Source organism: Ptychodera flava, chromosome 17 (genome assembly GCF_041260155.1).
Source record: "Ptychodera flava strain L36383 chromosome 17, AS_Pfla_20210202, whole genome shotgun sequence".
Classification (NCBI taxonomy): Eukaryota; Metazoa; Hemichordata; class Enteropneusta; family Ptychoderidae; genus Ptychodera; species Ptychodera flava.
In genome coordinates this window covers 7,525,456-7,552,118 of record NC_091944.1, presented here as the reverse complement: position 1 = coordinate 7,552,118, position 26,663 = coordinate 7,525,456, and the positions used below count along the sequence as shown (strand labels likewise).

General features: G+C 37.6%; 2 protein-coding genes across 2 annotated transcripts in view; both read left to right on the top strand.

Annotated features, from left to right (window-relative positions):
* Positions 1 to 5,719, top strand: part of LOC139115287 (peptidyl-prolyl cis-trans isomerase FKBP2-like) — a 49,422-nt gene extending 43,703 nt beyond the window's left edge. Inside the window, exons 2-4 of the mRNA XM_070677297.1 lie at positions 2,060 to 2,122; positions 2,894 to 3,024; positions 3,297 to 5,719. Coding sequence (XP_070533398.1) covers positions 2,060 to 2,122; positions 2,894 to 3,024; positions 3,297 to 3,591 — 489 coding nt within the window. The 3' untranslated portion in view covers positions 3,592 to 5,719. The remainder of the gene's footprint in view (positions 1 to 2,059; positions 2,123 to 2,893; positions 3,025 to 3,296) is intronic.
* Positions 5,720 to 11,365: 5,646 nt separating this feature from the next.
* LOC139116452 (FK506-binding protein 2-like) overlaps positions 11,366 to 26,663 on the top strand; it is a 63,324-nt gene continuing 48,026 nt past the window's right edge. Inside the window, exon 1 of the mRNA XM_070679078.1 lies at positions 11,366 to 11,683. Within this exon, the coding sequence (XP_070535179.1) occupies positions 11,573 to 11,683 (111 nt within the window). The 5' untranslated portion in view covers positions 11,366 to 11,572. The remainder of the gene's footprint in view (positions 11,684 to 26,663) is intronic.

The window sequence follows — 26,663 nt, the reverse complement described above, 5'->3', positions numbered from 1 at the left end:
GCCAGCTGATTTGTTCCATTTGTGACAAAGTTTGCACAATGATCCTTAATTTTTATTATTGATTTGGTAAGAGCATGTATGTACGTCTCATTGAGGAAAGTTTAGCAAAAATATAATGAGTATTTCACTTTCGAATCGCGTATTATCTTTAGGACTCATAAAGGGAAAGTCCGAGCCCGGTTGAGACTGTTCAGCAGTACAGCCACTAACCATTCCAAAGTGTTTGTCATGTATCAGGGAAGCCTGACTCGCCATACAGAATGCTAATACTGACACTGCAGGAACACGCATTCCTGATTCAGATAGTTATGACAAACTCGCATGTAAGACAATATAGGCTGATGATTTGCATTGGGCAATAAACAAGTTGAGAAATCTTGCAATTGTAATGTCATATATATTTCCCCTAGTGACGATGGCATATAGGCCTACTTCACTGTCTCTGTCTGTGTCTTTCTGTCTTTGCTTATCTCTTTCTCCCTCTCTCACCGTCACTTTAATTTCCCTCCCTCCCTCCATTCTCGTCCTGTCTGTCTCTGTCTGTCCATCTTGAAGTTGCGATCTCGGGGTACACATGTGACTGGTCAGGTATCAAAGAAAGCACCAAGGAGTTACGTTCGATCAAGGAAAGGAGTTTCTGAAAAATGCGTAATATTTGAACGTCATAGGAATTATGCAGAAAACTTTAGGCTTCCATGTTGTTTACAACTGTTATTACATGTAATGCGTTTGAAACGGCTGATTCCGCTTCAGCTGTAGCCACTACTTCCGTTTAATTATGTCTCGCCTAAAGACCAGAATAAATTGGACCTTTAGACGCTGAGACACTATACAAAACAATCCCTGAGACGATTCAAGCAAGAAGTAATTTCTGCGAGGTCATTCATCCGTTGCCATGGATATTGAACTAAATACCCCTCTCTTGGAGTTCGTTATTATCATACCCAGGGGAAGTGGACGCGTAATGCCTCTAACAATCCCACGAGAATTCGACCGAATGCCGGTATTCCAAGGAAAGTAATCGACCCTTGAATAGAGTCCTGAAGCTCTTCAGCATCAACGCCTCGATGCTCTGTAACCCGTGATAAAGCTCCTCACGACGCTATGAAGTTTAAATTATTCTTTCTTGGAATTCAGTTCATCTTAGCCGGATATGTGTTTTGTTTTACTCTTATCTAGACAGCGAGGGAATCAGTACGTCGCTTTTGATGACACAGACCGTTTCGCCGAGAAAGTCAGTGTTTAAAACAAGGAAGTGGTTAACTTACTGAAATAAATTTTCTCTCAATATCTTTATGATGCATTGTACACAAGAGTTTAAACATGCCAACTAATATGTTTTCGACCCTGTTTTTTCCACCCTCATTTTTAACACTGCATTTGTTTACAGTATACACATATTGACTGACCATAAGGGCAACAGCATACGTCTGTACTCCGACTGTGAGTCACTTCTAAAGGACTGTTTAGCCAAGGGAAAAGTCTGTTTTTTGGGGGTGACTCACAGGGCCGAGGGCTTAAAGACGTATGTTGTTGCCTTATGGCCAGTCAACATGTGTTTTATAACACACCTCATCTGCAGTCATGCATACAAACGTACCATACACAAACTTGTCGCATGTACTTACACCTTGGAGTGGTTCGGCAAGAAAAAGTTTTTCCCGACAGGGTCGCAATATTTCTGCAAAACATTCAATGAACCTTTGATTATCGTTTTCATCCGTTTCGGGTCCTTGTTTGAAACCAGAGCATTCAGTTCTTCAGAAAGTAGGATAAACCTTGATATTTCTCGACTATCGTTTTGATCGGCTGTAGACGACATCTTTGTTTGCATGCCGGTTCGCACATGCGCCAATGTCGTGTTTGACGTCAGCAAGCATCGTTTTTCGGAACTGATGCCTGGCAGGCAACAGTTCCAAGAAATGATGCCTGATGACGTCGTTTACGTGGATCAGCACAAAAAGAACGTATCCCACGTGACTATCAATTGACGAATTAGAACACAGACTGCGGATGAGGTGTGTTATAATTCCATCTCTTTCTTTACATTATATTACAGCACCGGCCTCGACACTGCCCTCACACGACAGCTTTCGGAGACTCTGTGATGTTCGAGTATAACGTAAGCCTCATCACTCTTTAAACAAATACAGTCACTTTATCCTACGCGGCTCTTTCTCTCTTTATAGCTTTTTCTCATTTTTGCTGACTTTAAAATAAAAATATTTCGACACAAAGTTAACCTATATATTGGGCTGCATGACTCCTAGAGGGAGAGATTCCATAAAAGTTATCAGATTTTTTCAAATGCTCCCCCACCCCAACAAACTCACAATGCGTTCAAATCCCTCTTCTGAGTTGCTACAACTTTGAAAAACTAATTAATCTTAAACTAATTAATCTTTTCTTTTATAAGTTTTTGACATTTGATACGAATGTACTTGATTCAAATAGGCTGTTTGAAAGTTCAGATGTAGACAACAAATATGATACTGGAATTCCCCCAAATATTATTTCACTTCTCATGGTAGACTCTACAGGTAAACTCTTAAACATTTTCCTTCACAAAACTTGCTAAATCTGTAATATATAAGTATATATGTAAGTTTGTTAAACATAGACATTAGAAGGTGATAAGTTCCCCGAGAAACACTAATAGTGCTCTCTAGACATTTAAAACCAAATTATAAATGAAGGTAAACAAAAGCTATTTCCCTTATGCGATCACATAAGGAAGGTTTGGAAACAGGATGACTTCCCTCACCTGTCAGGACAACTGCACAAGACTAGAGAACCGCGTTATATTCGTATCACTTGTACTGAGGCAATGATTGGATTACACGACCTTGAAAGATGACCACCATCAAACTTCATCTTCTTCTTTTAACCGCAGGGCACGTTGGAAGATGGAACCATATTTGATTCCTCCTACATATGGGGCGAGCCATTTGCGTATGTCATTGGCGATGAAGAAGGCCAGCTTATAAAAGGCTGGGTCAGGGGAGTCAAGAGTATGTGTGCAGGGTATGAACATGACTAAATGTCTGACTGCTCTCTCTCTCTCTCTCTCTCTCTCTCTCTCTCTCTCTCTCTCTCTCTCTCTCTCTCTATATATATATATATATATATATATATATATATATATCAATCACTGTATTTTGAGTATTTATTAGGTTAACTATGATTCTGTTCTATTGTGTAATTGCGGTTTCTGGGAATAGGGGAGATATGATAATACTGTTTTGTTAAAAACTGCCTTCATTCTTCGTTCTTGTTTTTCCACGTCATAATTTCAGTGAAATCAGGCGAATTACCATTCCGCCTCTTCTTGGTTACGGTCGCAAAGGGTCGCCGCCGCTGATACCATCGAATTCAACGCTCACATTCGATGTCAAACTGGTCAAGGTTGTGAAGGTCGCCAGCTACAATTACTATCCGCCACACGACCCTCCGTCACCGAACTACGAAGCGCTGCAGTTTCTAGCCATACCTTTCTCCGTCATCTTGTTCGTCCTGGTCGCTGTCTGTCTCTACTCATACGAGCACAGAGGAAAGAAAATAAAGTGGTATCGTGTCGGCGATTCTGTGTGATATAACAAAGTTATGAGAGAGAAACTTTTCCGTTTTGCACGCCATCTGTCGGCAGATTTTTATTGACTGCGTATTTACAGTTGGGAATAACGAGGGGCGAGGCTTGAACACGAATGCATAATTCGAAACAAAAATTCAATTTCAATGATGTCACCATGCATCGACATGGAATATTTTGCTCATTTATAATCACGAATCTGTAAGAGCACATCGCGCAATTTGGTTCAGTGCCTGCACCCTCGTGCCACACCTTTAAGTTAATTACAGAGTGAAGACCATTTATATTCCAGCTATGGTATATCGTACCCTTTCTACGACATTTCTACGCATAAAATTGCCTGTATGCCATTATAAATTGACCTCATAGAGGTCCAATCTAAGCATTTGGTGTATCGGAGGTAAGATTTATTTCGAAACACTGCGATTTAAGATGCTTGAGATGAATTTTTCTGGCTTTATATCTTACTCAATCAGAGAGTGAAAGAGACTGAATAATTGGTCTTTAAAGAGTATAATTACCTTTACTTAGTTTTATATTATATCAGAAATCATGTGTATTGGTTCAACCATGATCTTTTTTTGAAGGATTAGCTGAGAAAGGGTACCTGCAATACTCTATACACAGGCCAGTAAAAGAAAGATATAGGACAACATCATGAATCTAAAAAGAAGATAATATTATGTTATTGAGGAAATTGTACATCAATAACTGGAAATCTCAACAATCTTATATCTGACAATGTTTATAATATTCGAGCGCATGATCAATTTTGTCAGTGTACTTCACGACACAAAACAGCCAAAACAACAGCGACTCCTGGTATCACTTGAGCATAAATATTACGATGGATAATTCCTCTCATGTCCAAGTCGAATGCATATGGAAAATAAAAGTGCTGATATTTAAATGAATTTTAGTTGATTTAAAGTCTTGCTGTGAATTTTTAACTAGTTATGTATAAGCCATTTACACTGCACAAAAATTCTAAATCATTCATTGAACTGGACTCAGTATGGCTAAAAACAATAAAATACATTTAGTATCGGAGTCGAAGCTAATAAAATTACAATTAATAACATTTCCTAATACAGCATAGATTTTAGAATCTATGTTCCATCACAATAAAATGTTTAAAGACTGTGGCTTCTCTTGCATCGACTTTTTCAGGATCGGATATAATTATATTATTGAAAGTATATTCTCTATGAAGGTGACAGCCCATTTTTTACAATCATGTTGATTTACCGTTTTGATGTTGTTATGTGTGAATCAAGCTTTAAACTCAAATAAATGTAATTGCATTTAGATATTATTACGTTTCAGCGAAGGAAAATACTAGTGACGTAATGACCGTGTAACCGCCAATCCATCGAAGACAAACGGTGACAAGGTCATTACCTCACGAATATTTTCCGAGCTAAACGAAGAAAAATTTTGCGGAATAATATACTTATCACATGTACAAGCCAAGCATTCATTTTTTTGTAAAGTAAAAAGAGTTTTCCTTAACAATTCTACGTTTAAACTTCTGAAGTGCTTGGAATAACATCAATACGCCCAGGTCGAATACTAGTGGACAATCATTTCTACCCGTCCGTCGCGTGAGCGAGGAACATGGCGCTTACGTCTGTATACGGAGCAAATGACAGATGACCTTAAACAACACGTATCTTATGCGAAGTTATACGCGATTTCAAAGATAGCATAGCGCTAGAAATTTAATTCAGACAAAGTTACGTTTAACTTACTTTTCGGGTACAAAAATAAAATTAATCTCGGCGCGCGCGAACACGGTAACGTCGCGCCCGACCGACCGTACGCTGGTTGCAATGCTTACAGAACGCACGATAATGCGACCAGCTTCGAGTTCGTTTTTTTCCCCGAAAATTATTCACATTATCCCTTGGGAATATACGAGCATTATGCTTTCACGCTTCCATAGTTTGGATTATTATTGTCGTAGTCTATGAAAATATTGATTTCATTACACGATATTTTGATACTCATCTTGTGGCGTGGACGAGCACATGACTCCCCTTGTTACAGTACTCTGTGCGTCGAAAGTTAAGGCTATGGGGTCTATACGAATAAGAACCTCCATATTGAATAATAAAACTAAAACATTACTCAAAATTTGCGAAGTGGATGTATTTTTTCAGACTCTAAAATTTATTACCGGTTTACAAATATTCACGCCAGACAAATTTTGATCGCTGGAGAAATACGGGCCGCCAAGTTGTTTATATACATCTACGAGCACAAAAGTTCCGACACACCAAAATTGCTGACATAGACGCTGTTGTCGTGACATGGAACGATCAGAGAATATTTTCTGATTAGAGTCGACAAACTTTGCTTGTGCATGTGATAATTTCTATTATTTTTGTGCTGTGAGAATGTATAGAAATCAGTCTCTTGTTCTAATCTAATAGTCAAGTCGAAATGCATAGGGTTCATTTTATTAACACAACCTGTACATGTATGTGTTGAATATCTGATGCTGTTAATATCGTTGACAGCTGAAATTTAAGTCCCTATTAGGATTGGTTTGTCAAAAATAGCATCGCGTATTGTTCACTTTGCGTTGTGTCACAGACAAATAGAAAGACAGACTAGCAACGGGTATTGTTCAAGGTGTAAAGCGCTTACGTAAGCCCGCCATGTTTGCGTCGGCTCAGGAAGATCTCGCCTCTCTTTTCCGAAGAGTGCCGACCACGCATCCTTCGGTCATTTCCGAATTTTCGCCAATATTTACACTGCATGAAAACGCAATAATACAGATAAATTCACATTAATGAGTTGACTGTATTATTGAATAATACACGTGAATTCACATGAATCCACGTGAATACAGGCTTGCTGAATACAAGCAATGGATTAATAACTGTATTCACCTGTATATGCACTCTTCAGCTAAAATACAGGCAATAATCCATGCAAATACAGTAAGTATTATTGGCTTTTCATGCAGTGTTATGCGAAAGTATGTTCGGCAAAGTTTGTGTCGTTTTTGTTGTGTGGTGCTGAGCGGAATTGGCATGCTGGCGAAAACGGGAAAGTTTAGAGCTTCGGCAAAGTGAGTTTTACCATTTTAAAAATTCCTCTCACGTTTTTATGAATATATAATGAGTGTGTTTGAACCAAATTTGAAAGTCTTTTATCGATACTGTCTGGTTTTACTCAATCGTTTTGGTGTCAGTCATATCGTCTTTTAAAAGTTGGTCATGAAAGGAGGTGTTCATGAAACTGCTGGTGTGTTATGTTCTGATTGGCCTGAAACAGTGTTTCTGACCTGAGATCTCACAAAGTAAGTATGGTTGCTACGCGACTGGCAGCACGATGCCATCTCGTCGTACTTTTCACATAATCTCGTGCAATTATCAACCAAGAAAAAAGTGTCCAAAAAATCTAACACCGGTGAAGCTCATTTTAATATGAAAAGGCCATAGTCTACCGAGAAAACCATGAAACAAAAGGCATGCCGCGTTGCTGGTCTGTCTTTCTATTTGTCTGTGGTTGTTTTTACAAGGCTAATACCTCAGGGAGATGTAGAAGAAAATTATCATTTCTATTAGACAATAATAATGACAATGTTATCAGAATTTACGATCCCTATGTTAAAAACTGTAAAAGAAACCCTGTCGCAGAGGGCAGCACTCATGGGCTACCCCGTCTCGAAAAGTAAACTAGACTACAGTTGTTACAAGGTGAGGAAAGGATGCTTTGAGCGAGATTATTGAAGAGATGTACTCACACAGCATCGTACGAAGTCGGAAATATTGCTGATAATTCGATCTTCGACAGTAAGTTTGTGTCATCAATAACATGTGGTTTAACGCTCATTATGTAAAGATTTTATTTAGAGCGGACTTTACTCTGGGCGACATTGTACATTAAAATGATTTAAAAGTTAGGATGATGAACATTAGTGCATTGCTATTTATTATTTAAGTAGATGCATTTGAAAAAATCCAGAAAGATAAAATAGATATATTGTTCGTATGCCTAAAATTGGCTTTAAGTTTCCTTGTTATACATAGAAAACTGTAATTTTGTTGCCAACGTGTATATACTCTATCGCGTATTTTTCGTTACATATTGCTGTTGTATACGTTTATGAAATAACGAATAAACGCAAGCTTTGTCACAATCATTACTGTGTTTGGCATCAGATGACAGGAACCAAAGCAATATTTTAGCTTTGTTTACCATGCTGTAGATGGCGCCAATCTGCTCCAATGAAGACAATAATTGGGCCTCCTTCGTGGAGCATATGTAAGATCAGTATCTCTGAAAAGGAACATCTAGCTCAGCTGGCACAACAAGATGGTTACTAAAGCCATCACATTAATTGTACATGTTGAAAGAGAGGTCGTAGTTAGATTTATATCAAGACAATATTTCTATATCACTTCAAAAGCAATCAAAGTTCTCTAGCAGTTGCCAGTAAAGGAAAGACAGTTAGAGGACCATATATCACGCTGAATAGCTTATTCAAAGACACGTGATAGGGCAAAGAAAACACCGGCCCAAAATTTTTAAAGTCACAGAAAAAAAGCAAAACTGCTTGAAAAGGCGCTTATGGTTTCGGGAACGTGAGAATTGACAGAGTGACATATGAACAATGGGACAAATTAATGCAGTTGAGAGGCAGTAAATTGGAAAGGTGAACTATGCAGGAAATTATACGTGAGGAATGACGTATCGATGAATATAGTACATGTGTGTGATGGTGTACACATAATTCGACGATTCCTTGCATCTTCGGTTCCCTGGTATATGGTCAATTTGGCGACGTTTCCACTTGTTTGGTCCTTTGCTGTTCCCCATAGCCGAGTATATAAGCTAACAGGAACTTCAAAGACCAAGAGTAGTAGTATAAGAACTGCACGTTCAGGCAAAGAAATCACTCTATGTTAATTAATTTCTGATTTTAAACCTATCAATGAGATTTTTGAATTTCTCCAGAAATGCCCTTTTAGTTAAAACATTTTTGCTCAGCCCTGAATCCTTTGGGGACTTCCCCCTGATACTGTTAATTTATTGTTTTAACCTCTCAATACCGTTTTAGGAGTCCCTACCCTTCCATCGCCAACTGCAAGGGAAGTGACGAGAGGTGGGAAGGCCCCGGGTTCCTAATGCCTTACTCTTCCCTCATTAAACATATGGCGATAAGGGGAATTCCGAAAGCGCTGCAGTGAGGAAAGGAAAATGTCTGCCGGTGGCCCAAAAGGATAGGATCGTTGGAACTCTGCTCAAGGTTGCCAGGAACCCCTACGACCGATATAAATACTGTATCTAGGGTAGGTTTGGGATTGATGAAAGTTGAAATTTACATGTTTCAGCTACATTGATGCATCTAGATATCATACATGAAATACATTGTTTGTAAACAAGAGAGTCAGACACGCGCAGTTCCAACGACCCCTCCCTTTAAAGTGAGTTCTACAGAGCTCTGCGGCCGACTTTGCATGATGGATTATAGTAAAATTCACAATCTACAAAACAATTATAACCCTGTAAGGGGTTTGAGAGAAGATGAGACTATGCACTGAAAGCAGAGAGTATTTGAAAGGGAATACACCCGGCTGGAATGACTCTTTTTGAGAGGTACCGACTAACGTAGGAAATCCTGAAAAAAGCATCGCCTAACGGTCATTGGACATGTTTTTTGAGAGAAGGCGGCAGAGAGATTACCCTCTAATAAGTAGGAGTAGGTTCTCCCTCAGCCCGTGCCACCGCAGCTTCTCATTGATGAATATATTTATCAACAGTTCGATGAGATTTATGGAGATGTGATTTCTTCCACTGCACATGCTGGGCAATACAAAATTACCTGCAGAATTGGTGGATGGCTGTGGTTGAAGAGGATCATCCCAGAGCAGTCCTATAGCTCTTTTAGGAGGATGTGGGCCCCAGAACAGCCAAAGACTCACTGAAGAGGATTGGGACAGGGAGGTGGGAAGTTTTAGTTGGCACAGGGAGGATAGATAAACCAGATGGTGTCGCAGATTAATTAGAGCCTGTGTTCTGGCACAGGGAAGAGGTTGTCCTACAGGTCAGTGGGATTGATGAGGCTCTAGACAGGGCAATCCTCTCTCTCCTCTGGAGCAGCTAGGAAAGTGGACACAGAGGGGCTCGGCCTTGGTGGTTGATAGGATCAGCATTTTATGGCTTGACGCCGCTCAATACAAGCCATGAAGAGGCAGCTCCTTCACTCCACAACCAGTAGCTCTACAAAACAAGAAGGCAGTCGTTGACGTGGAAAACACATGCCAGGATATTCCAGAAATCCCATTTAGGAGTAGAATGAAATCAAAAATTAAGCTGTCCCCTCTCTCCATCCTCTCATCCGTGCACCCTCCTAGGAAAATATAAAGGGATTGGGGAATGGCACAAGGGGAAGTGGGCCAGTCCCCTCCCTCCCCAGTGTGGGGAAGGGGGTGGGGGGAGCCGAATCATTGTTGAGTGGTGTAAAACCGAAAATTAATGGCATCTGGGGGTAGGAGTCCAGTGCCAGCCTTTGCCGGAGGAAATCAAAAACAGCTTGGGCCCAGTTTGTGCTAAAACGACATTTCCAAGATATCGTGTACCGGTATTGAGGTACTTATCTATTTGTTTTATAAGGTCTGAAATAGGTGAAGTGTTCCAGAGCTGACATCCTTATGTTGGTGATGAAGGGTTAAAATTAGGCCCATTTTTGCCCCATTTCGGCATTTCCGGTAAACCTTGAAACGGTGTTGAGGGACTTAATTTTTGTTTTAGGTTTCGAATGGGTGAACTGCCACACCTCAACTACTTCCGTGCGACTTTAATTTTACGTGGAACATCTGAGATGTGCCCATGATGTACAAACAATGTATGACCAATTTGACTTGTCATAACCACATGAATTTCCCATAAGCGATGCATTTATTATTTAATTTAAAAGGAATCTTAATGTTGATTCTGATTGCAGGATTAATAATTAACGAAAATAGCCAATAACTGAATTAACTTACGTCGAAATGAACAAGTTATTGAAACATCACTTAATATATATTGTCATCTTTTGAAATTATGCGAATTGCAACAAATGTTATATATATAAATATTTAAATAAATAAGTATATATATATATATATATATATAAAATATATATATATATATATATATATATATAATATATATATATATATATATATATATATATATATATATATATATATATATATATATATATATTGCATTTACATTTCATCTTTTTTACCTTGGTCTCGCAAGTTCACCTGTTTTCAAACGTTTGAATGGAGGGGTAAGGCTGATCCACTTTTTGTCGTCCGCAAAAAATAATCACACCCCGGCAAAAGAAAATGACCAGTCCCTGAACATATCTCCTAGACCGATGCAGCTGAAATGCCTTTGTTTGAATAAATCATTGACACTCCAGGCATATGAATTATTGCTAAAAGCTGCTTTCCTTAAAAGTGAAAAATAAGCTTTCGACTCATAGCTCTTTCAATCATTTAGGCAATATCCTTGCATTTGTGTTCCCAAATAAAAGAAGCTTTCCATCACAATCGCAGCGCGTTGTTGAGTTCGATAGGCGTGCCCTCACACTGCTCTGATCCACTGAACCACAGTCTTTCCACAAACCGCCATTACAAATTCGCTATCGGCGGGAAGATATTCACAGAGTTTAGCCCATCCAATTATTGACAATTCTGTTTAACTAAAATGGCTTTATCGATTAGGACAATTACGTTAATAAGAAATGTGATTGCGTCTTCCGGGGCACAGCCTGACATAGTGTACGTCACTGCATGCGGGATCACAAACGTGCGCCCCCAAAAAGATCACATAACTCAGTCATTTGGCCAAACGCGATATCAGTGGTTTGTGATCTGAGTGCCTGATTGCCGCGGTGGAGTGTATACATTCGTACTGTGATGTGCCGTTAGCGTCTGTCTTTCAGATACGACCACACATCCAGTGATAATTATGGACAGTGGATATATAGCGTTCGGAGTCCAGGTATTTTTCACTTTGACGAATATTGGCCTGCTTGTTGTTGGCGATGCCGAGGTGGAAGATTTCAAAGTGGTGGTGACGGTAAGTGACAGTTAACAAGAACCAATTTTGCAAAAGTAAAGTGCTTTGTTAATCTGTATGTAGCGCAGACATGAACGATTGACGGGTAACTTAATGTATAGAAAGCTATTCCATCTAGAATAACTCCACTACATTGTCGACGCTTGTAGAAATTGTTGCTTTCAAAAAGGAACTGACTGACAGATATGCGTTAAAGATAGAAATTTACACTCGCAGACATTATAAAAATATTGCTTTGAGCGACAATATATGGATCGTATGTACACATATATGATGGCATGGCGGTTTTTTCATCATCGAGAATGACATGGCATGAGAATTTAATAATTAGCCCTTTGCAGCGACATTGCAAGCGATTTAACATTCGTTACGTTTTCTCGAGGAAGAATGTTATTAACTTAGCTAAGGCGCACTGTTCTGTATTGAGTGTACAGGGAAACGAAGCACAGTTTTCAACACTTGCTTTACCGTGTATAAGACAAGTTCTTGGCTGTTGTATCGCAAACGTCGGATTTCCTGATGTTCTTGTTTCGAGAGAACAAGGAAAAGTCACCAGTTTTGCCTGTCAACAGAATAAATTCCCCGAAAGAATCGACGATTGATTTATTGATTAGGCAATATTTCCTAAGTTTAACCCGATTCTCGGCCATTAATAAGGAGTTTAGAACAGATTTGTGATTTTCATTGCGACGACCCTATCACGTACTAAATGTCCCAGTCTATCTCACACAGCGGCGGCAAAACTACACTTTCAACCAGATATGAACTGAAGGTACTCACGTGTTTTACAACAGGTTCATTAATAGTAGTTCGCTTTACAGAATGTTGGATAGCCAGTAAACAGACTAGAAAATTTTAGCATTTACTCAACACAACAACTTGACTTACTAATGAGACCCCTGAATGGAAGAAATGACTTTGAGTTTGACAAAATTACAAACTTAGTTATCAAGCATTGAAATTGACTGCTGATGACTCGACATGTATTGACATTTATCAGACACTACTGGACGCATGGAATAATACAATATGACATGAATTACTGCATACTTTTTGATTGTTTACATACAGCAAAGGAGATGTTACGCAACATTTGCACACCTCAGGATTATCACTAACCAAAACACAAGAACAAAGACAGACATTCTGACAGCAGTTCAATTGAGCACACGACGTGGAGAAGAAGATAGACATCTGATAAGACTAGACTTGTATACGGTCTACTGCCAGAGTAACTATCTCTGACGAGGATTTATTGTATTGTGTTTTTCAATATATCTGTCAATAAACCAAATTCATACCAATATAATCGACACCCGTGTGAGGCGTGTCATGAGAATAATCAGATATCTGTTATAACATTATATGTAGCAGGTTTCATCAACTTTCGCACAGTACTCTCAGAGTTAAATCACTAATTACAAAACTTTATTTAATATGTAAATGAGCTAATTATTAATTTGACACACCCAATACTTTTCAGTACAATTAAAAATTTATCAGATCAATATTTGTAGCAAGTTTCATCAAATGTAATGCTGTAATTTTTGAGTAATATCACTAATTACAAAGTTCATTGAATATGCAAATGAACCCTTAATTAACTCCACACAACTAAATGCTTTATACCACAATTAGATATCTGTCGGATCAGTATCTGAAGCAGATTTCATCACATTTGGTGCAGTTATTTCGGAGTTATATGACTAATTACATAACTTCATAAAACATGCAAATGAGCTATTTGTTAACTTGACACTGCCAAATACTTGTCAGTACAATTAGATATTTATCAGATGACTATCTGTACCAGATTACACTGACTTGGATGCCGTAATTTCAGAGTTATATAGATTACCTAATTACAATGTTCATTAAATATGCAAATGAACCCTTAATTAACTTCACACTACTAAGTGCTTTACACCACAGTTAGATGTCAGTCAGATCAGTATCTGCAGCAGAATTCATCAAATTTGGTGCAGAGTTATGTCACTAATAACAAAAGTTCGTTAAATATGCAAATGAGCAGATAATTGACATGACACTCACAGTATCATCATAATGTTCTGAAATTGTCATCTGTAAAAAGTTTCATGAAATATCGTGCTGTATTATAGGGTTATTCACAAAATACGGCCCTGTATGGACGAGGGCTCAATGAGTGACGTATTGGACGAGCCGAAGGCGAGTCCAATATGTCACTCACTGAGCCCGAGTCCATACAGGGCCGTATTTTGTGTATAACCCTATTATTATACACCTCGCTCCATTAATCGTTCGTATGAACTAATTCTATGGTAAAATTTGAGGGATGCGGTACGCGCGATATGAGTGAAACGCGCGCGATTGTTGCGTTGGCACGAAGCCAATTAATTTTCAGTGCAGTACAAGCAAACTTCGCTGAATGTTTTCAATTTAATTAGTTTTTTAAAATAAAAATCGATTGCATTTAGACTCAGTTTTGTGTTTAGCGTGTTTTTAACCTTATACTACGAATACATTTTGGTGGAAGTTGTTATTATATCTATAACTCACCGTAAATAGTTTGTTTACATCCGATAGTCGCTAGGTCAAAGGTCAAACAGGCGCGTCGCGCGTCTCCCGTATTCGGGACTCCGCGTACTATACAAAATACGGAAAGTTATTGGACGGTCAAACTCCCATAGGTTACGGCAGTAGGTGTATAATAATTCTTGATATACGTATACACTGTCATTACTGTCAACATGGGGAAACCATTGTACGGAAAAAAATGATATTGCATAACTTCATCAATATGCAAGCCACACTAACCAAAATCTAATCAGTTCTTGCAAGCAGCATATGGTACCTGTGTACCAAATCTGATTTGAATCTGTTTAGGCGTTTTTGAGTAATCGTGTAAACAGACAGACAGACACAGACAGACAGACAGACAGACATCACTATGACATTAGCCCACGTGTGAATACGTGAGCTAAAAAGAGCAAGCAGTGTAACTTCCACGACATGACGTCGTTGACAACACTGTTCGGGGTTTTAAGGAGCAGTTTGGGAATGCAACAGCTGGTAATGTTTTTATACGGCGACATAAAATCCCAGCCTTGAGAGACCAAGATAAAACCTTCCTTGACATGTTGGCTGACCAACATCCACCTGGAGTACTAGTGTGTGATTCGGTTCTCCTGACGAAGATCAACAGAGACGTGTGGAAAGTTGCCGCGGGCTACGAAGAGAGACAGTGGAGAGTACCGCGGAGACAGCTATATTCGTTTGAAAGCATGAAGGCAGAATGTGTAAACTGAGTATTCAAAAAGAAGCCAAATAAACATAGAACACATACATTGGTCACTGTAAAGTTCACAGTTTTGATGTAGTTAAAATTCTGGTCGTTAATTCAAAGCAATAAAGGTGAAGAAAGCAAACGGCCGTGACCTAACGATGTTAGACTGAAAATGGCATTAAAATAAAGAACGTTTTACAATACGGTGTAAATATTTACGATGAAACACTCGCGGTTGTCACGATCGTTTCCTCGGTAAAAGTGTCCATATTACCCTGCCAGCCATTTTTCTCGGTCCAGCAATTATTACATTTCATGTTTTGCTACATTTGCGAATCTGTCAAGTGAAGTCTGCAGATTTCTTTGGCGCCGCTTGTCTCTTATGTATTACAATTTTCGGCTTGATATTTTCCTGATGGTGATGATAAAGATGAAGACGACTGCTGCGAGAATTGTTTGCGTTCCTTATCAATATCGCTGACGTAGGTAATGTATTGTTAGCGGGTTAATTAGAAATATTTGTATCATCTTAACATGTATATGTTAACAATCAAGTATATAATAGAAATGCCAATACGTAACACCACCCTATCATATATATATCAATTAGTGCATATTATTTCTCGGTAGTACTATAATCATACAAAACAGGAGTATCAAATTCAGAAATAAAACATACTTTTTGACTTTTGCTCACCATTGATATTTTCTAATTTGGTTTCGAGTGTGTCGCAACGATTGAATGTCTACCGTTGTCTTTGCGAAACAACGTGGAAAAATATCTTCGAATATAATGCTGGCAATTTTCCATTGTCTACGACAAATGTAATTGAAAATAGTCACTTTTATACCTTATCAGCGTCATTATCGCACTCTGACAGTTGACAGCGTAAAATTCTCGTCAAAAATGCAATTAATGGTGGGCATTTGTTCGCTAGCGTCATTGTTTTCAACACTAATTGTTTTGGAAAGACACAGTGCGGGTCTTCATTTATCGACATGGTTTTCTCCGGAACAGCCCTTTGGTGTCAATGGGTTCCAACAACAATGCTTTCTCGCTATCTGTACGTTTTCAGACCTAGAGTTGCCTATCTATCAGGTGGCGGCTTTCGCCGTGAGTAGATGTTAAACACTCATGGACAATGCACTTTTTCTCTGCGAGGACAAAAGACCGATAGGAGAGGAATAGATTTGATTGGAGTGAACCGCAGCAATATCTCTTTCGGGCCGTATCCGATCAAGTCCGCATAAACAACAGAGATAGCTAAAATCACTGTTTCGCCTACTCGTCTCCCTATCAGAAGGAATTCCATATAAAGTGAACAGGCTTGCCTAAAAGAGAATAGATAATAGGTGTCCCAAAAGCAGCGAAATTTTAATAAAGTATAAGTAATGCCTTTAATAAAGTATAAGTAATGCCAATTGGATAGTAACTTAAAGAGATGGAGGCATCAGAAACTGAGCCTGTCCGACTTTCTTGTTTATAAACAATGATTTTATGCACGGCATCGAGATGCATCACGCCAACATAGCTGCAAAATTTTACGATGCATATTGTTACAAGCATGTTTTTATTCTCATTAATCGCTAAAACTGTGGATACAGTGTTTATAACGTTGATGTTATTATTCACTACTCACTATTAGTCATTCCTAGCAAATATGTCCAATATAGTACAGATGACTTCCTGTTCAACTCAACTCAACGGAATAACCTCTTCTGTAATAAAGGGAAAGCAACTATGCGCTCCGTTTAGATCTGAGTTGTCTGTGTTTTGCGTATGATATTATCATGTATATTGCAAGTGTACATGATGTCTTGCTTTTTATGTAAAGTGTTGATTAGCCATTGAGAAGGACAAGGTTAAATCGAACGTATGTTAATAGGATGATAAGATATCACCGCTCTTGCAAACCGTTTCTTTTATGGCAATGTCGGATTAAACCTGTTAAAATTGTCGAAGAATTGTAAGATCGATTTCAAATGAAAAAGACTGATTATTTAAAGGACTTGTCGTAGTTCTTTCAAAGAGCAGTTATCTGTCATATTCAGAGAACCGTTTAGACTATAAGTGTCACTACGCATTATTTGGAGTTTATACCGTATCAATTTGAGTTCTGAGCTTGGCAAGAAGCAAATGGGTGTAACAGACAACCAATTACCGCGTCAAGTAGGAAAACACTATTCGACCATGGGTAGTCAAACAATAATTACTGACGAAGGAAAATATGGTAGACATGGTTAGCACAATAGCACAAATGAGGATCGAACGAATGATAGATATGTGTTCGTATGTGAATTGCTTTAGATACATACATACATACATACGTACACACACACACATACATACATACATACATACATACATACATACATACATACATACATACATACATACATACATACATACATACATACATACATACATACATACATACATACATACATACATACATTCAAGTAAGTCACATTAATCACAATGCTCGTATACCCTAGATGCATATGAAACTCACGTAAACCTAGAGAGTAACTGTGCACTCAATAAATCTAATGAAACGCGGCCAGATAATGCTGTAATTAATCATTGAGTTGGTAATCCAGTATAATTACCTCAGACATAAAAATAACCCTGGACTCTTAAACAGTAGTGCCACTAATCACCCATGAACATGGCCTCCATATATCTCGATACATTGCCATCAAATAGTTATTATGCTGTCGGTCAACCGGAGCTGTAATTACGCCATTAACCCATTGGCTTTTTTAGAAACTTGTTAATACGTTGCCCTGATTTCGACGCTTACAACTGTTTCCGAAGAGGATGCGAAACTAATGAGGTGACATAAAAGCAACGTACAGGTTGGAGTTGACAAATTTCTTGAATTTGCATAATTTTTCTGGATTCATTATATTTTTCCTTCGTGTCTGCGCATATCAAAATAAATATAGATCATCGTTCTCATTGCATGGATATCTTGAAGTTGCATTTGAGCACGATACGTTTGCATAGTCTACGTGCCGATTTCCAAGATTTTGTCATTAACGCAGCGATTAACGTATACAAGATCGACGCACGGCTGATTGGAGGAACTGCATCATCTGCACTATTCAAGTTGATTAAACCTCTGCTTTCGTCAATGCCGTTTGACTTCCATGACAAAGTAACAGCGCCTATAGTGTAACCCCTAGTATTTTCTCATTAAAAGCTTGCCAAAATGTCACTGAAATAACGCTACTAGGAAGCGGGCACAAGATAAAGGTTAACAAACCAAATTGACTGTCACACATTTTTAATTCAATAGCGTAAAAGCACGTAATTACATTTCCGCATACTTCATTATAACCATAGAGATTTCAAAGTCCCAAGGGAAATTTTGCAGTACATACATACATACATACATACATACATACATACATACATACATACATACATACATACATACATGTTCGCACACATATAAGCATGAATGCACGCCTTTAGGGGTTTTGAGACCTTAGAGCAGGGTGTCATTACATTGTTGCCTGTTGGAAGAGCCTCAGACCCCTTGTATTCAGTATAATAATTTCATTACATGTCTGGCGACGGCCAACTTGAACCCTGTGGATATTTAGAGAGAAAAATATCAATGTACGGACTAAAGTGAGCTCAAATTTATCAGTAAAACTTGGAAAGATTTATTGCTTGGATGTTGAATCGCAAGATCAGTTGTCATTTACGTCACGACTGACACAGAAGCAGTCGAATGCATCGATGAATTAAAATCAACAAGCAACACGACAAGCCTTGGCTTTACGACCAATTCGCGAAAACGACGTTGCCAATAAAGGTGATTTCACAACAGCTCAACAGAAAGTCAACAAGCCTCATATCGAGCTATCTCAGGGATTCAAGCGTCATTGTCGCACTCTATTCAGACCGACTGTAGACTTTATTCGATAGTATATAATGCATGCCGATCCCGTACATTGATTAACAGGTATTTGAAAGAGAAGATGATAAAATATGTAATCTTAGTTCTCCATCACACACTGACATGCTCCATGACACAAGTGACAGACAAGAGACATGTAAGGTTATCTGACGCTTGAACATGCAGATGCCATGGCGACGGAATAGATGGAAGAGATAGCCAATGAAGTGAGAACCCGTCAGCTGGGAGCGAAGAAGCAAATGTAAGCTGAACCGCGGCGATGTATAATGTTCAATCGTGGACCAAGCGTAATATAATTTGACGTTCATCAGTCATTGTCATTTTGAAACTACGAACTTGTGACAGAACTGTCCGCCAAATATCTAACGAACCTGATCCACTAACGTAATGGCCTTCATAAAAAAATATAGATAAAAACATGAGTGGACATCGGGGAACATGCCAAACGTTTCTCACGCAGGGATATTATAAATGCACGGGTTAAAAGTATTCGATAAATTAAAAAAGAAAAGCGCGGGACTAACGCCACGCAAATATGTAACGATGAACGAAAACCAATTCGTAAACCATAGGACAGTCGCTGCAAAAAGGGAAGCAAGCCCAAGCAAGCTTCTTTTCCCGAGGAAAAACTACAAACAATCAGTGATTTTCAGTGTCAACAGCGCTAGTCAATAATCACTAAAACGAAACATTCTTATAACAGTTTAGCTGAAAGCAACGGTTGACACAATACCTAAGCTAAAGAAGAATAATGTTTACCCAACCTGCTCCAATCAGGGCAGTGCTGGGGAAAATTTACTTTGGCTGTACAGAATGGGAAATAATTGTTTGGCTCTAGGTTATGCCGAGTGGCGCAAAAGTGCGACTACCCTGTAATGTGTTCGGTTGAAGAATTCCGCTCAACGCGAGTTCAGTATATAGTAAATCAACCTGACAGAAAACAGACTACTCTAGATGCCACAGTTACTTTGTGTCATGTTGCTATCTGTCGCTTTTAAAATCATTATTCTCAGGAACCACATCAGTAAATTCATGATTCAGGATCATATGACGCTACGTAAATTCGCCTAGATTTGCATATATCTTTACCACCTATGACCACTTTTTTCAAATCGCCGAAATATTGTTGTTCTCAGGGAAGAATCTGAAGTTCAACTCTTTCAAATTCCGATCGTGACCATTGCAAAAAGTCGTAATCCAGGAGATTGAGCGCGCCCGAAAGCACACTAGCTTGTTCCCCATTTTATAACGCTCGCAAAAGAAGTTCAAATAAACGAACTTAGTATTTTCATTTGCACAGGGGATGTTGCACTTTGAAACTCAGTAACTCGTACTTTTCTCGTTTTACAGTCATTGTTATAAGAGTAAAATGTGTAATTAATAACGTCGACAAGAAACAATGCAAAATATTTAACTTGTTCTGACAAGTCTAATCCTTTGTCTAGAACAACATGTTTTAGGAACAAGAAGAAGAACACGTATATTCATTTCTTGGGAAAAAACTACAATGCCATTAAAAGTTACATTGACTAACAGTTTCAATATTTTGACCCTTTTAAAAATTTTGAAATGCTTTCGAATGATATTTAATGAGAGCACGTGCATGTACTGAACTATGATGACATGTGTTCCTTCTGTCTTCAAAACATTTTATAGTTTTCCGAGAAACTTCACAGATAATGTGATTCCTACCCCTCCCAGCCCCACTTTCTGAGTGAATACTGAAGCTAATGCTTTTTACTTGTATGAGTTGGACTTTAACATTCTCATAACTATTCATATTTGCACAAATACTGTATTACAAGACTTGCTACTGCGTGCTTAAGTACGCAGAATTCTTAAGCTGTAGACGTGAGGATCACACTATCCAGTACTTCAAGCAACGTTTTTGCCGTCTCACAATGAACGATGCACAGCTTGTCGTAAGTAATTTGAAATTCAGGACAGAAAGAGAGGCTTCGCGAACGTGAATTAAGGTGGTCGCATAATGCTGATAGTACTAGGCTGTTAAACAACCTTGCAGACTTACACGTCAATTTATTCGGGCAGATTTCGAAGTTCGCTTGAAATTTCTAAAAATATGGGGGACCGTTCTTTTGACAGGGGAATATATGAAAATACGACAAGAAAAATCACACTTTTAGATATATAATCATTCAAGCCCAAGATGTCGGAGAGAAACATCCCTAGATGAAAATTGTGCATGTAATATAATGAATTTTTATGAACTGATGATGTTTCATCTCATCTAAAACATTTGTTGCTAATTCAAACTGATTTATACTCATACGCAGTCTCGCTATTTCGGGAATTTCCTCAGAGATTTATACACAGATAAATGGAGTCTATCGCGACCCTACGGTAAATTATTGCTTGATGCCTTTAGTCCTTTGTTCCATTAGAATGCGACGCCGGCATTGAAAAGCCAGCTCAACGGAATCAACGTGTCCTGTAATATCGACTACACTGCACAGTTACGTCGATGATGAATTAGAATTTTACAAGTGTAGAAGAGTGACCTCGTAGCCCCAGAGATCTACAGAAATAGATCTGATTTCACCGTGGCTCCAAGCAAAGGCTTTGAGAAGTACATCCTAAACCTGGAGGCTGGAAGGTCGAGATTTCATGTACCGACCTAATTGCAAAATTGATCAACATCAAAATTGTTTGTTTGAAGTTAAAGCTGAGAAGCCGTGACGTCAGAATATCTTTATATATATATATATATATATATATATATATATATATATATATATATATATATATATATATATATATATATGTATATATAATATTATATAATATATAATATGTATACCATATTATATAATATTATATATATACATATATATATACATATATATATATATATATATATATATATATATATATATATATATATATATATATATATATATATATATATATATATATATATATATATATATATATATAACCGTACGCTCTGTGCCCAAGTTCAGAGGTTGCCATAAAGCCATTTTGGTGATAACCGGGAGGGCACATTGTATACATTTTGTGTATATATATATATATATATATATATATATATATATATATATATGTGTGTGTGTGTGTGTGTGAATAATAACACTAATTACTTCAAGTAAAATAATTTGTGTTAATATTTGTAGCGCTGTACTTATAGCATCGAGTGCTGTAACAAGGACATCTGTATCCCGGCGTTAACGATCCTTCGTGAAAACTACACGGACCGTAGCTATCTTTTTTAATGTGTGGTCTTTCGCTACCGAATTGGCATTATCTTAGCTTCGATTCCAGTGGCCATGTAACTTTTTGTGGTTTTGGCACACGTAGCATGAAACTGACGATGAGAAAAAGCCTATAGCGGCATACCAATAAACACAAATTCTCTGATTCATCACGTTTGTTGTCTAATGTTGCACTTTTACGAGAGATCGACACCGCTCTGTCGTGACCAGAATATTTATAATAGCAAAAGATAGACGATACGAACTTGCTACGCTTTTGTTGCAAACTAACTTAACGTTGAAAACCATGAATTAACTCGACAAAAATACCTTTTAACTTTTTGCGGAAGAGCGACGTTTTTTCGCAGCTAATAGATTGTGATTGTCTAACTTTTCCTTGCCTAAGGTTGCATTCAAAACACCTCGGGGAAGAAATTGACGGGGGCGGGACTTGAAAATATAAAGGGTATGTTGGACGGACTTGAAAGGATTTTGGAACTTAAAGGGGGAACTCGAAACAAAATTTTCTCTGACTGATGTGAAATATGACTTGGGTTGTCGATTTGAACTATAACGTTTGGCTAAATTTTGGGTGGTTTTGATTCTGTATCCGCTGCTGTTTCTTGTTCTACTCCCTGAAGTGTGATGAAAAGCCCAGCAGAGCCATTTGCGTACAGTCGCATTGTTATTGCTTAAAATTGAATTCAAGTCCTTTCTAGAATATATTTTTCATCAACAACAATGATTAAGGGTCTTTAAACATCCATACAAAAAGTATTAAGGTTCCAAGACAAGAAATTGACCATTTTAAACTAGCAATTCTCTAGTGTTTAATAAGCTCAGAACCCCCGTAAATTGTATATTTTCGGAAAGCCTAGATATAGGGGAACATTTTGGTTACCATAGTGTCACCATTGTTTACATAACTATCACGTGACATGTAATTTGCATAACCTTTCAAAAATCGGGTTTCCCTATGTTTTGTTTCAATGCTTTGAGATATGTGGCTGAAATTCATGTGAGTTCAAGCTATCCTACAGGTCTTCAAAAGTATGTCTCAGAATTTTTTTAAACCTTCTTAAACAGTTTTTATGCCAGAAAAACTTCCAGAGCAGTTAATTTTACCATAGTTGATTTCTTTAAAATTGTGCTCCAAAAAAACTAAACAAGATATAAAAAATCTGAGACATACTTTGAAAGAGCATTGTGACAGCTTGCATTCCAGAAAGTTTGAGTCAGATGTTTTGAAGTATTGAGACAAAACATAGGGAAAACCGACTTTTGAAAGGTTATGCAAATTATCTTGTCACGTGATGGCTATGTAAACAATGGTAACACTGTGGTTACCAAAATGTTTCCGTATATGTAGGCTTTCAGAAAATGTATACTTTACAGGGGTTCTGAGTTTATTAACTGTTAGAGAATTGTTAGATTAAAAAGGTCACATTTCTTGTCTTGGAACCTTAAATTTGCCAAACAGAATTTTTGTCATATAAGTATGCTGTTGGGAGTAGAACAAGAAACTGTAGTCGATACACAGAACAGAACATACTTAATTGGCCAAAAGGTTGACCTAATGTCCTTTTTATACAAATATGTTAATTGTGTCCAGTTTTCCTCACAGGTGTAGGGAAGTCATGCTGTTTTTGAACCTTTCTTATATGATCGCAAAAGCGACAATAACTGTAATGTTTGGCTTGATCTATAGTTTGTCTTATAATTTGCAAAGAGCTATTATTTTTATCGAGAAACTTATTACAGCCTAACAGTCAATATTAAACAACACTTACGTATATATACATATGTACATACATACTTATGGGGGGAATATTTAATAGTTCACGTGTAGACTACTATGAGAAGTGAAATTAATTGTGTTGGTGAAATTCCAATATCACATTTGTTTTCCACATCTAAACATTCAAACACCCTATTTGAATCGAGTACATGTGTGTCAATTGTCAAACACTTATAAAAGCACAGATTTAGTTTTGTTAGTCATTCTCCTCCATGATCTTGTCTTTAATTGGTCAAGTTTATGACCTTCTAGAAGGTCATGTTTACTACACGTGAAGACAATTTTAAAACAGTAATTAGCATACTAATAGAAATTCTAGATTGTTCTTGTGTTCTCTGGGTAGGATTATTTTAGTATAAATACGGGATGTACAGAATTAAGTCAGACTATTTGGGATCACGTCAGTGTTTACTTCAAGACTATTTGGAAACTTCACACTTACGCTGGATTTGCTCTTTGATCTCAATACTGTTCCGACAACCTCAAGCCTGCAAGCCAAAAAAGGACTTCCTTCCTTATCAGAGTCTGGACTCAACTCTCTGGAGACGTAACAGACTTCTATGTACAGTGGATGAACATTTTCGATAAAATTCAAAATTGAAATTGCTTGTATACACATACACTTGTAACCACCCTATTCTAAACGATAACATTTATAACAAGTATAACATACCTTTAAATGCACAGGTATCGCTAGTTTCATATTGGAAAAAAAATTCACAGTTTTGTCATAGACTACAATGTATAGTGAATCAACATTTGCGGTGACATTCCAAAATTCAATTTCTTGTACACATGTGCACTTGTAACCACCATCTGCCAATGGAGTATATTTATATCAATTATCAAACGTCTTGAATACACAGATATTGCTAGTTTTATATTGTAAAAATTGTTTATGTTTTCTCAGAGACTATTATGGTTAGTGAATAAACATGGTCGATGAAATCCAAAAATTAAAGTTTTTGTACGCAGTTTTTTGTACCACTTCAAGCAAAATACATTTACATGAATTATCAAATATATGTAAATGTACAGATACAACTTTTTTATGGGAAAATGTTAATAGTTTGCCCAATAGACTCCCATCTACTATGATTTGATATTTTCGGACGAAGCATTGTACAGTTTACACTTTTGCCTTCTAATAGTTGTGTAAAATGGTAACCCTTCCCAAAAAGAATGGGTGAAATTTCATGACCTTTCAAAAATGCTTGCGCAAACAATTGCGACCCACCTTTAACTTCTGTCCCGTCCCTTGAGGAGAGGATTTCGAAGTTATAGCAAGTGGAAAGAGGTATTTGAACGAATTGTGAGTTTAATTGGGGCATTTGAAAAAATCTGAGAACTTTTTGGATTCTCCCGCCCCTACCCCATCCAGAGATGTTTGTGAATGCAACCTAACTACAGGTAACTTCCAGCTGCTTGATTGCACAGTCAACAAGGGGTGTAAGATCAGACAATGATGAATGCTAATATGTGTTTCGATGATTTGCCTGCCGAAACTCTCGTTCTTTTATAAAATTGTGCACGATGTATGATAGCGATCTGTGCGACTACTGCGTGAACTCTACAGCGTGTGAAGGGTCCATTGTCAGAAATATTGTAATAACTCAGCAAGGTTATTGAAACACTGTTTTTCAAAGAATTGGGAAGCCAAGCGGTTTTGACTGTGATATCGTCTCCACGTGACTACACTGCCGTATGTTGTGAGTCAAATCCCATCGAGAATTTACTGAATTATCCCTACAAATACTCCGCCTGAGTGTTAAACGCTTCTGTATACCTTCCGTTAGTACAAATTTTGTCTACTATTTGTTGTCTGATCATGCATGAACAAAGAAAAATGATGAATGTAGTGATGCTCAGATCACTTAGAGAGAGAGAGAGAGAGAGAGAGAGAGAGAGAGAGAGAGAGAGAGAGAGAGAGAGCTACTATAATTATATCTAGTACAGTCGTAAAGATAGAAGAACTGCCGACCATTGTTTCTGATTATTGTGCCTTCCGCTCACGGAGAAACCTTTACGTCTAAAACAGAGTGTAGCGGATCGTATGAAAGGCAAATTACGATATTACAGACGTATGGCAAGATCAAACCTTAGATATTTTATGGGACATAAAAATAAAGGGGATTGAAGATGAAGATGTTAGATGCATTTAGAAATCACGAGTAATTCGATAGTGTGTTTGGTATGCCGCAGCACGTCCGTAGGTTCAGTGCGATCGTTTGGATGATGATAATGTTCACCTCACGTCTGTGCATAAAACCTCAAGATGCGATCTCAAAACTAAAGTTAACGCTTGAGATTGGATTCTTTCGAGAATATTACGATTGATAGCTATCACCCAGAGGAATTATGAAAATCGAAAATCATATTTTATGTAGACGGATGACATAAACTGAAAAAGATGGGAGATATAAACGGTATTATTGTTCTTTTCAATTAGGTTACTGTAACTTTGTTTCCAGAAATCTTTAATTTGTCTTCACTACTTTTTCTCAATCAATTTTGTAAGTAGAAATTGTAGTATTAGAATTAGTATGAGTAGTAGTAGTAGTAGTAGTAGTAGTAGTAGTAGTAGTAGTAGTAGTAGTAGTAGTTTTAGTTTTCAAACAAATCATTTATATAATATGAAATTTGGCTATTTACAAAAATGCATCAAAATACATACATAGATGCATCAAATTGTTAAAATCAATGAAAATCAAAATAATAAAGCTAGAACTTCTACATAATTAACGGTGAAATAACG